At 34.2% G+C, this 13,091-nt stretch overlaps 1 protein-coding gene across 8 annotated transcripts in view; it reads left to right on the plus strand.

Moving 5' to 3' along the window:
* LOC141539578 (cation channel sperm-associated auxiliary subunit epsilon-like) overlaps nucleotides 1-13,091 on the plus strand; it is a 130,769-nt gene that overhangs the window by 62,080 nt on the left and 55,598 nt on the right. For all 8 annotated transcript variants that reach the window (XM_074262550.1, XM_074262552.1, XM_074262553.1 and 5 more), the window contains one exon: nucleotides 5,868-6,357. In XM_074262550.1, coding sequence (XP_074118651.1) covers nucleotides 5,868-6,357 — 490 coding nt within the window. The remainder of the gene's footprint in view (nucleotides 1-5,867; nucleotides 6,358-13,091) is intronic.

Here is a 13,091-nt window from a genome sequence, read left to right on the forward strand (position 1 = left end):
CCCATTTTATTTTCTGACTGCTTTTGTTAGTATTTCTAATATAATATTGAATAATATTGGTGATAATGTGTATGCTTGGTCTTATTGGGAAGGCTTCTAGCTTATCCCCATAATAAATAATGCTTGTGGATGTATTTTCGTAAATGCTCCTTATCATTAAAAGGAAAAAAATGAAAAAAAAATTTTGCTTTCAAATATTTTAATAGGAGTTGTGTATTTTTGTAGAAAACTTTTCCCACATTTTCTGATATAATCACATGATTTTTATTACTTTTGTTACAGAGTCCAAAAATCCTCAGATATCTCTCCTTAATCTTATTTCCCCAGGTCATTTATTTTTTCAACAAGATATTTCACATTTCCTTTTTTTTTTTTCATTCTTTTGGTTTTATTATATGCTTTCTTAATGTCTCTTAAGACTTTAGCTTCCATTTGCCCAATTTTCATTTCTAAGCAATTGTTTTCTTAAGTGAGTTTTTGTATCTCCTTTCCATTTGGCCAATTCTACTTTTTAAGGAACTGTTATCTTCAATGATTTTTTTGGTATATTTTTTCTCATTTTTTTGTGCTTCCACTTATTGACTCTTTTTCACATTTCTCTTGCATTACTATGATTTTTTTCCAATTTTTTTTCAATATAATCTCTTCCAGGAAGTCTGGTGGGATTTTGAAAGGTAGGGGGGCTTACTCAAATTTTTCTTTGTGAGAAAATGGGGCTTTGCATGTAGCTGTTTTGACATTGTTGTCCTCTTCTGCATTGGTTTTGATCTTCCCTGAACCCATAGTTATGGTTTCTCTTTTTGTTGTTTTCTTATTTTTCCAGCCTATTTCTTGATTGTTAACTCTATATTAAAGATGTAATATGCTCCTGGAGAGGAAGGATCACTGTCCCAAGCTTCAGGTTTTCATGCTTCTGGTTTTAGGGCTCTAATTTTGGAGACCTGTAAGTTTTCAGTTCTTCCAAAGTGGTTTGATCTAAGGAGAGCATTATTCCCCTATTCCCAGAAGAAAAATATATTTTTGTTCTAATGAACAGGTAAGGTCTCTTCCTTTTAGACTTTCTCTAACCAAAAAAAAATCTCTATTAAAAGGGATCTTATGTTCACCATCTTGTAGGTTTAGTCCTTTTCTGATTTCTTCATCACTGGGATCCATGTGGACAGCTCTTTTCTCCAGCACACATGCTGCACAGAACTCTCCTTAAAAGGTTAAGTCCCTAAACTCTTCAACTTAAGGTTTAACTTTTGAGTCAACTCCCATGGTTTGCATTGCCTATGATTTCCTTCTCTTGACTAGCAGGTGAGATTCTTTAATTAAGATACCTCAGAATTTTTCTACCTTAGAAACAGGAAGCAAGAGTTCAAGAATGAATTTATTGAGAGACTGCTCTCTGAAACAATGCAGATGAATATATTTAGTGTATGTGCACTTCTTTTAGGAAGCTCTACCCTTTCCTCAATTGTTCCTTTCTCTTGGATCAGGAAAAATAAGTCCACTTCGAAGTCAAACCTTCAGGTATCAGATCTCTGCCTTCTGCCCATAAAACTGGAGATGAGAACATGTAGCTAGCATGTGATTCTGTCCTAACATAGCTATTATCTGACCATAACCTCACAACCTATCATGGATTCATTTTGAGAAGAAAAAAGATACAAAGGAAAAGATGGAAAGAGGCAAAAAAGGAATGTCAGTTCACTTTTATAGTTTTGCAGAAAATGTGGTTCCTTCCAATGGAGTTAATATTGCCAAAAGTTCCAGTCAATTTAATCATCTTGGTGACACCCCAAATCACTAGACTGTTTTTTAATACAACAAAGTGCACAATGACACTTCACATCACATGTGGGGTCCGTAGAAGAGCTATCTTTTGCAAGTGTATAATGCATTCAAAATGATAGTTCATACTACCACCAGTGGGTTTATTTTTACCATTAGTGAGTCAGAAAACACAACCAGCTCAAAAGCAAAGGAATTTAATGAAATAACATAGTAAAGTTTGTAAGAGAACATTGCCCCAAAAAGATAAGCACAGAATAATCTGAGATTGGTGAACAAAGCTTAGAAAAACTTCATTTCAAATATACAAACACATGCATGTGTACATATGTATAATTATGTGTGTATTGGTATATGCATATATCTTTGCATAATGTTTTAGAAGAGAAAAAAATTTGATCTTTTAAAAAATATTTTATTGAATACAAAAAAAGAAAAAAACAAAATAGAAAAAGAAAGATAGAAAAGGAAAAACTACTAACACATTCCCAGCAGAGCATCAGAGAGGATTCAAAATAGATTTACATTTCAAGAAAGTATGTATAATAGAAGAAATTATATTCATGAGCATCCATCATTCTTTTGTTTCCTTGTAGGTAATTCTTTTGTTCTCTGCTGTGCACTCTTCATTTTATTCTTTTTTTCTCCTTTCATTCCCTCAACCTTCCCCAAGCAGGCTATAGTTAAACACAGATATAGAGATACACACACACACAAACACATACACATGTTTGTGTATATAAATATATATGTATATTTGTACATATCCACAGATATAGATATATCTATATACATATATCTATATATACTCACACATATATAACATACACTTATGTAAACATACATCTAAAATAATAATATGGCTGACATAAGGTAGATTTCTCTCCCAATTGAATCATTAAGTTTGAATTTTATCTAAGATCAATATTTGTAGTTCTACTTTTTTTCCTAATAAATTCTACTCTTAATCCTTGTTGTAGTGTTTGTATATATGTCTTCCTATCCCTGCTAATTCTTACTACTTTAATTCTGTTCCTTAACTGGCCTTGTTACTACTTAACCTCCCCTCACCCTTAGATACCTCCCTTATCTTTTGCCCCTACACTTTCTTTCCTCTTTATCCCATTCCCATTCATCTATACATCTTATCTCACTCCTGTTCATCTAAACACCCTTCTCTACCTCATCTTATCCTATACCATCTTCCTCCTCCTTATCCCTTTCCAATTAATATACATATATATGCATATATATATAATATACATTATATACTCGGAATCTCCTTTTCCAATTTGTTAACTTTTTTTCATAATTTTATTTTTCTTAGATGGCTTGGGAGATTTAGGAGGGGTATTTTGTTATTTTTTTTTAGTTTTTCCTCAATCTCTTTCACTTGATTTTTAAAGTCTTTTTAAAACTATTCTATAAATTCTCTGTGGGCAAGTAATCATTTAACATTACTCTTTGGAGTAAAAGAGGATTTTTTAACCTCATTGTCCTCTTCTGATGATAAACCCTAGTCTTCTTTATTCCCATAGTTTTCTATGATTGGGTTCTTTCTCTTTTTTTGCCAGTTTATTTTTATGAGAACCATTAATGTAAGCACTAGGTTTTGGGAGGATGTATCTCTGGCTTCATTCAGCTCTCTCCTCTGATCTGAAATCCCAAACCAAAAGCTCCACCCTCCTGCAAGCCCAGCAGCATCTGTGCCCCATTGCTTCTGCACTAACCTGGTATATGATAGTTCCTTCTGTCCCGGGGTCATTTCTTAGCAGCACAGCTGAGCCTGACATTCCTAATCAGCAGAGATCCCTTCAGTCTTTCTGGATTCAAACCCTGAACTCCCAGGAAGGTGAAAGTTACTGTGATTGGGCTGAGACTTCCTCAAAACTAGTATACCCAAAGCTCCCGAGTCTGTTTCCAGGAAGCTAGCCTGGAGATGTTTGTACTTCACACAAGTTAAACCTTGTCCTGTGGTCTTCCAGCCTTCTCTGGTTGTCTCAAGAGAAACCCTGTTCTTCCACAAGTCTTTATTTTCCACCTGTTTATGTTCACCATGAAGTGCAAATTTGTTCTATTGGTGGGAAAAATCTGGAAAACTTAAAATGTTCTGACCTACTCCACCATCTTCCCAGAATCCTCCCCTTAATGGCTAGCTCTATTTTAATGGCTGCTTCTGCTCCAGCTTTGCTCTTTCTTCCTATCTAACTCCCCTCCATTATATAGACTTTTTTTGCTATATCATTGACAGTAAGTTAGCCATCTCCCTATACCTCCCAGTATCTTGATGCCTGTGATAATCAGAGGTTATAAAGCAATCATATTGATATAAAATTCCTGGTTCTCATTTTCATTGTGGAAGTCCTTCAATTCATAATGGAATCTGGGCATCTTCTCCCCTACAGCTCTGCCCCCAGTGAATGAATGAGAAAAAAATGTTATGCCAATCACTTGCTAAGTGCTTGTGACCTTATATTTTAATGGCAGAGACAATATGTAAAAGAAAGTGGTGACCAAGTATGAAATATTGGTCCAGAAAGTTACAGGAATAGTGATTGAGAACATAGGCTATAGACTAACAGATCTCTTCATGGAACAATAGCAGAGTTCTTTGATTGACCTAGAACTTCCCAGAATTAGGATAGGGGTAGAGCTGGGGAAGAAAATTGCATAATCTTTGCAAGATGATAAGACTGTGGAGGACAAAGAGTAATCAGGTAAAGTGTGGTGGTTTAGCTTTTCCTGAAATAGTTATCTGAATGGAAGATTTATTATTTTTAAACAAAAGGATATGAAATGTAAAGTCAATTTCATAAAAGTATTATACTATATACACAAATTGCTGTTTTTGTTGTCCTTGTGTTATTGATGATGATGCTACTGATATTTATGTTTGAATTCAGAATAAAGTTTTGGTTTTATTTTGAAGGTTGTTGGTTTTTTAAGAGAGTAGTTTTTATCATTCATCATCGTATCTTAGAGTCAGGCGCTATATTAAGAAAATGAAGTCCTCACATACTTGGTCATTAGAGTAGGGAAAAATTTTAGCTACATTGCTCTTGATAACAACCTATGTCTCTGATCAGAGTCTTAGACATAATAGGCTTTTCTTCTCCAAAATAAAAGTATTCACACTTTTTTGAAATAAAGTTGACATAGGGCACCTAGATGGGGCAGTGCTAGAGCACCAGCCCTAAAGTCAGGAAGACCTGAGTTCAAATATGACCTCAGACACTTAACACTTCCTATCTGTGTGAACCTAGGCAAGTCACTTAACCCCAATTGCCTTAGCAAAAAGAAAAAAAAATCTACATGTATGAAGTAACATCCAAATAAGTTGTCTATTGTTAAATCTATACTTCCTGGTCATTTAAGAGTAGTGTTTATCTTAAGATTTGATATATTTTAGAATTTAAAAATATTGGCTCTTGATGGCCAAACTACACTGCTTGAGAGACATTTTTAAGGACTTCTCTTTCAACAAACCACCAGGATCTATTTGGTCTGTGTCCCACTCATTTTCTCAATCTTGAAATTAATTTTTGGTCCCTGGTACAAATGAAATTATGGTGGGTGAGATGGAGAAAGGCAAAGGAACTACAGGCATTAAGGAAATTATCCCACAACTCAAATCTTTTTTTTTTCAAATTCCTGCCTTTATTATATAAGAAATAAAATGATTAATGGGTAGATAGATTGTATTGTTAAATAGATATGTAGACATGATAAGATGCCTACATCCCATATGTGATTGTTTTTACATATATGTCTGTGCCAGCAATAATTTCTAGACTTTGAGCCAAGCTGTAAAGAAATATATGATTAAGTACTAAAATAAATTCCATAAAACTTCCCAAAAAAAAGTGTTTAGAGAAATCAAGGAAGTATTAAAGGAAGAAATGGGGCTTGAGTTTTCAATACAGAGCTAGAGAAGCAGGGATGAAAGAGCTTCTTAAGAAGATTTTCAAATAACTGTTTTTAGTAAGATTAATCTGTTTATAAGATGGAAGGGGGTAAGGGTAGTCATGGCAAGATGATGATAGGCCTTGTTATTCTTGCCAATAACTTTGGCTTCATTTTTTTATTCTTAGGATCTGGAAAGTGCAAATACCACACAAAAAAAGGAACATTTTTTTGTTTATCAAAGGGAATTCAGTAGCTTTCCAGGACTGCTTTATTGCACCGTGTTCAATTTTAATGACTTATATGAAACATAATTTCTCTGAGAATTCTGGGGACCTACCCATAACGACAAATACTAAGGAAAATATACTTTTTGACTGGGCCTCATGTTTTCCCGCAGCTGTTGTCACAATTTCATATTGGGAGACTCTTTATTCAAATGATGCTTTTAATACTTCACAGAAGATCAGAGTACCTCCCAACATGCTTACTGATGAAGAAAGGAGAAATGTACAAGATGTTAACTTACTAGAAGAAGGAATAGTATTTTTAACAGCAGGTTCTCTTTACCTGAAGAGAAACGACGATTTCATAAAACTTGACCAGAGGTTTAAAATTCCTCCGAATATAATCGGTACAGAAACAAGAAGCTGGTGTTGGCCTGATTATGCACCAAGGGTTAGTCCAAGTTTATTATTTATCCTTGAAGGTTTTTTAGTGGTTGTTGTTTTATATTCCCTGAATATGAACAACATGGAAAACAAGGTTTAAAGTATAATTAAAAATCAAAACATGTGGCAGACCCCGCTTATAAGATAAGGGGACTGGACTTGTGCTTTCCCTGACATAGGGCACCCATGGTAAGGAAGATTTGTCTATCAATGAAGGTCAGTGCCTCCTCTGACTCTTAGCACAAGTCTCCCAAGTTCCTGAGAACATGGAGAAGTTAAACAGCTTGAGCAGGGTCACACAGCCAGTATGGGTCACAGGTGGGAATTGTTTGATAGCAGGTCTTATTAGCTTCAAGGACAGCTTTTGGCATCTACTCCATGTGTCCCTCTCTTTCTTCAAAGCCATAAATTCATCACTGCTATTTATTAAATATATTTAATCTTTTTAAAAATTTTATTTAGTATTTATATAATTATAACTATATACTATATATAACTATAGCCGCACATAGTTATATATAAAAATAATTCTTAACATTTGTTTTTGAAACTTGGTTTCCAGATTCTTTCCTTTCCTCCCCCTCATTGAGAAAGCAAGCAGTTCAATATAAGATATACATATATAACACATATATTGTATCTAGGCTTTATTGTAACACATGTAAAATGTATGGGATTGCCTGTCATTAGGGGGAGGGAACGGAGGGAGGGGGGGATAATTTGGAAAAATGAATACAAGGGATAATATTATTTAAAAAAATTATTCATGCATATATACTGTGAAAAAAAAATTCTAAATAAATTTTTTTAAAAAGATATGCATGTATAATCATGTAAAACATTTCCATAATAGTTATGTTGCAAAATAAAACAGACCCCCCCCCAAAAAAAAACCCTCTCAAGAAAAATAAAGTTAAAAAACATGCTTCAATCTGTATTCAGAACCTATCAATTTTCCCTCTGTGTATGGAAAGTAGTTTTCATCATAATCCTTTGGAGTGATCTAAGATCATTGTATTGCTGAGAATAACTAAGTCATTCACAGCTGATCATCTTACAATATTGCTGTAATTTTTTACACTGCAACATAAAATTTTGTACACTTTACATCATGGAAGTTTTTTTCAGGTTTTTCTTACAGCATCTTGTTCCTCATTTCTTATAGGACAATAATATTCCATCATAATCACATAATACAATTCAACCTTTTGCCAATCAGCCATCCCCTCAATTTCCAATTCATCGTCCCCAGATAAGAGCTGCAATAAATATTTTGGGACATATAGGTCCCTTTTCTTTTTAAATACATTTAATCTATGTATGGTATCAAATCCTCACTCAGAGCAATTGTTTAGACCAGAGAGGAGTTCTTTTCAAAATGAAATACGTGAATTTGAATGGGAAAAAAAATACCTTATTTTCACTAACTTTTAAATGTAACATTTCTTCAGTTATGAGAGTAGGCATAAAACCCCGGGGAAAGGCCATAAGCTTCAACAGACTGTCAAAGGCGTCCATGATACAAGTTTAAGAATACTTTACTTAAGGGACACTTTATGATAAACAACTGGATATATAGGAGATAGACCTAAATTCAAATCCAGCCTCAAAAGCTTGCTAACTGTATGACCTTGGGCAAATCACTTAATCCAGTTTGCCTGAGTGCCTGAAGAAGGAAATGGCACTCCAATATCTTTGCCAAGAAAATCCCAAGTAGGGTCATAAAAAGTCAGACACAACTGAAAAGTCATTGTTAGTCATTGTTTGAATCCTGATTGGCTCACAATGAATGTAAATGGCAATTGTTTCTGTTTTGGTAAGAAATAGAAGAATTTATATAGGATGAGCTAGTACATTGCATATTCCAAGTCATATTTAAGGTAATCTCCTGCCAATGTCAAGGTCAAATGAGAAAAAATTGGTTTATTTAAGGATCTCAAGAAACTATTGATCATTAGGAATGTGATATCATTTCATGTACCTAAAATGAGTCGGTTGTCCAAGGAAAAAGATAAAGAGATCTCATTAAAGCATGCTACCCCAAACTGTTTGAGAATTGTTAATGAAGTAATGAAACATGATAGTGTGTGGAACACAGCCCAAATGTCATTACTTCTTATTAGAAATGTAAATAGCTGGAGATAGAGCTAAAATGGAAGAGTAAAACATTTTTTCTGAACTCTCCCAAATTCCCCCCCACAACGCACAATAAGAACAACATATTAAAACAAATTCTGAGCAGAAAACCAACACAAAATCACAATAAATCATTTTTCTAGCCCAGAACAATTTAAAAAATCATAAAGTGTCTCTAGACAGTATGGTAAGGGCTGGATGAGGTCATTGCAGGGCAAAAGCACAACAGGGACAGCAACACTGACAGGAAGGGGACTGAACACCCAGTCTGAAAGAGATCCCAGGAAATCTCTATATCTGTACTTGTCTCAAGTGCCATTTGACAGCTCTGTTGTTCATTACCCAATTTGGAGTCAGAATTCCACAGTGGTATACTGCATACTATCTAGTTTCTGGTTGCAGTTCTAAGATTAAAAGGATTGGTTGTGATTATAAGGGAGCTACGGCCTTACCTGTGTAAGAAATAGAGCATGGAATAGAAGGGCAGATCTCAACCCAGATCGTAATTGCAAACACAAAAAAACTAACAGATTACCAGATAGAGTTTGAAAGCTCAGGCTAGATATTCTGCCAGACTCTCCCCAACTCCCAGTTTTCACATAAAGTCACAAGTTAAAAAATAGACAAGGAAAATGAGCAAACTACCACAACAAAGAATTTTACCATAAAAAGATACTATGTTGATGAGAAACTCCAGACACAAACTCGGAGACAATGACTTAACAACATACATGTAAAGCCTCAAGGGGGGAGGAGGGGAATGGGAAATGGCAGACTGGACACAAGCCCAACAAGAAGAGCTAATAAAAGAGACGTGTTCATATGTATGTATGTATATATTTGTACATGTCTATCAATAATATATGTCTATGTGAGTGTGTTTACATATATGTACATAAATACACATATATATTATACACACACACAAAAAAAAGGAAAGGAAATGCAAACATCCACTTAGCTTTTGTAATTCAAATCTCCCAAACTCAAAAGAGCCAGGCTCAGACTCCCTAGTTGCTGGTGTTACAGAGGTTGCTCCACTGTGCCTCTAACTCTTAAAGCCATTGAAAATGGTGGCCCATTGCCCCTAGATAATTTATAATTATAGTATATTTCCTTTCACAAATTACACCACATGCATCTTACTACAAATTGATAGGACCACAAACTGAAGGAATATACACTAAAATAGGAAAAGCAAAAAGGGATTTATGATTTATAAAATGAGACCTTTGAGATCCTTAGTTATCTAATTATAATCAGGAAAAGCCAACACGATTACCAGGACATGCTGGACTTTGACTGTTGTTAGCTATCTCAAACAATATGCAAATCATTTTAAATAATCTATGTGGTAGTTAATGACATTTTCATCCATGTAATTAGGTAATTGAACTCATTAATTTTTTTGTATAGAGCTAATACATCTACAAGTAAACTGTTCTAGAAAGTTGTTTCCAAATTGCAACATTATAGTCACTATATGTTTCTGAGGATATAATGTTGGGATATGTTGCTGAATACTCCAAGAGATTGTGTGCTTTGGTATTATCTACTTCCATTTCTTGATTTGTAGCACACCCTAATTTGAGCCTACCAAACTAGTACTGTAAAGCCTTCCAGCTTAGGTTGTCTCACAGAAATAACCTTACTTCGGGTTGCATTACCTGAGTATACTAAGGTTCAGAAAAGGGTAGTTTTCCCATGTTTGTGTTTGAATGCATAATTTAGGAATGGAAAGGACATGCTTCCTACCCAAACCATTCTATCTAAATTTGTTAACAACTGGAGAAATTTCTGTATAGGACTAAAAAACATAATATTTTTGCAACATTTCTCCTCCATCCCAAGTAAATAGACCAAAATGTTTGATTTTGCAGCCAAGATTTCATTAAATATCACTTAATACCTTACTAAAACTTCATTTTTAATTTTAAGCTATCAACCACAAATCATTTCTTTAATCAATCATTCTAGAAACCTTCCATCTACACAAATCTTCCAAAGAGTTCACACATTCAAGACTTCATTCCCAAATCAAGCCCCTGAGTCCCTTTTTATTGCCTATTAACAATAATCTCATTTTGCAAATGAAAAGCTATTTTGCCAAGAGAATGTTCTACAAAAAGAGAATGTCATTGTAGTGTGAGAAGAGAAAGGGATGAAAAGATTTTTTTTGGGGGGGGAGAAAGAGCTAAAGGGGCAAGATGGGGCACTATCAGTTGAAAGGGCAGGGAGAAAGAAGATGGATTTCTTCAAGTAATTAAAATTCAAAACTTGAAAGGGATATAGTGTTGATTTAGTTTAGTGCAGTTTCCGAGCTTCTTTAATTTCTAGTCAGAAGTCTGAAGAGGAAATTTGAGCTTCTTACTGCATTTTTTTGTACGTGGGAAGTTGTATCAATGGCCTGGCCTGAACCTTTAGTTCACTTAGCCAATTAAGTCCTGAGGAGGGAGTAAGTAAAGCAATCAAGTAGCACAGTGCATAGAACCCAGTGGAGAAAAGACTCAACATCCTGCCTCAGACACTCACTAGCTCCATGACCCCAACCCAGCCACTTAATGCTGTTTGTTTCAGTTTCCTCATCTATAAAATAAACTGGAAAAGGAAATAACAAACCACTCTAGTATCTTTACCAAGAAAACCCCAATTGATGTCACAAAGAATACCCCCATACATACAATACTGCCTCACTTTTGCTTCTTAGTTTCTCTTGTTTTCCTTCAAAACATATCAAAACCCTTCTCTACTCACCTTTCCTGACTCCAATACCAACCCCATCCCAACTACTAATCCCTTTCATTTCATGAGTGCTTGTATTTTTGCCCTTTTTTGCCTGCATTTACCACAAAACTTAATAAATACTCACTAAAAAAAAAAAAAAAAAAAAAAAAAACCTAAATAAATGCTTACATTTTCCCCAGGTGTCCTTCAAAGTAACTAATAACTTAATCTTTTTTTTTTTTTTTTTTTTTTTTTTTTTTTTTTTTTTGCTGCTAAGGCAATTGGGGTTAAGTGACTTAATCAGGGTCACATAGCCAGGATGTGTTAAATGTCTGAGGTCAAATTTGAACTCAGGTCCTCCTGATTTCAGCGATAGTGCTCTATCCACTTCACCACCTAGCTGCCCCAATAACATATCTTAGTGACAATTTCATCATTCAAGGGGAAAGAAGATGGATATAGAAAGGACTTTTATAATTTGCTTGAAGTGAATGGGATAATAATAACCAACCACCAAGAGAAAACAGAGCTATTCAATTATTCTTTTTCCATATTCTTGGTTAAAGAAGTAAGACAAGAAATAAATACTTATTATGTGCCTACTAAGTGCCAAGCAGTGTGATAAGCTTTATAAAAACCATTTCATTTGATTCTCACCATATCCAAAAAGAAGTCTTTCTAATTAAAATGACTAAACAAAATGGTTAACAAAGTTGGCTCTCCAAATAAGTAAGATTTTGTAAGGGAGTTTCTCCTTTTGGTAAATAAATTCAAGTTGCCTATATTCTCAGTTATTTCAAGAACCGACAAATTCAATTGCTGAGAATTTGTTAGTAATACATGAAAGATTTTGTAAAACAAGGAAATTCTTTAATTAGAATCCTTTTTAAGAAGTGGAAGAGAACAAAGTCTGTTAACTATGAGTTAGTGAACTTTGATTCCTCAGAAACTTTCTAATGTATCATTAATAAAAAGACTGTCAAACATTGGAAAAGGAGGTGTGCTTATAATAGGCTAGGATAGCAAGGTTGTCATAAGACAGATTTGGATTTATCCGAATTTTCTAATTATCTTTTTGGAACTGGGGACCAAAACTGGGAGTCAATAGAAGTGGCATTAAAAATAAATTCAGACTTGCTATCAGGAAAAAATTTTCCTAACCATTAGAGTTATCCAAAAATAAAATGGCTTACTTTAGGAAAGTTATTGAAGTCCACTTCATTGGAAATCATCAGTTAGAAGCTGGAAAACAACTTGGGTAAATTGCAAAGACAATTTCTTTTCAGACATGAATTAAACTAGATTGCTGCTACAAATTTTATGATTCTGTGGCTGCTCCCTGATAGAATCTCAGATGTCATATTTTATTCTTACTCTAGAAGAAGCTAGTTGATAATAGAGCACTAGGTCTGGATTTCCAATACAGCCTCAGTCTCTTACTGTGGCCCTGCATAAGTCATTTAACCTGTGTTTACCTCAATTTCCTCAATTATAAAATGGAATTTTTAGCAGCATCTATCTTACAGCATTGTTGTGAGAATCAAAAGATATTATTTGTAGCACATACTAGGTACTATATAAGTTCATATTTCCTTTTCCTGAGAAATCAGGAAAGGGATTTGATATGTAAAAATCTGTCACAAGATTATTGATAGTGTCTTCTGAGTCATTTTCTACATTTTATCAGTGGGGGCGGGGAGAAAGACATTTGGGGAGCTTAAAAAATGAAGATCACACTCTCTACTTATCTATTTTTATATTCTAGAACTCTTGCACAGTCTGATGAAACCTATGAATTCCTTCTCAGAATAATACTTTTAAATGCATAAAATAAAATAGCATATCAAAATATAGTTATAAAAAATATTAAAAATTGCAAGT

The sequence above is a fragment of the Sminthopsis crassicaudata genome, chromosome 4 (assembly GCF_048593235.1).
Source record: "Sminthopsis crassicaudata isolate SCR6 chromosome 4, ASM4859323v1, whole genome shotgun sequence".
NCBI lineage: Eukaryota > Metazoa > Chordata > Mammalia > Dasyuromorphia > Dasyuridae > Sminthopsis > Sminthopsis crassicaudata.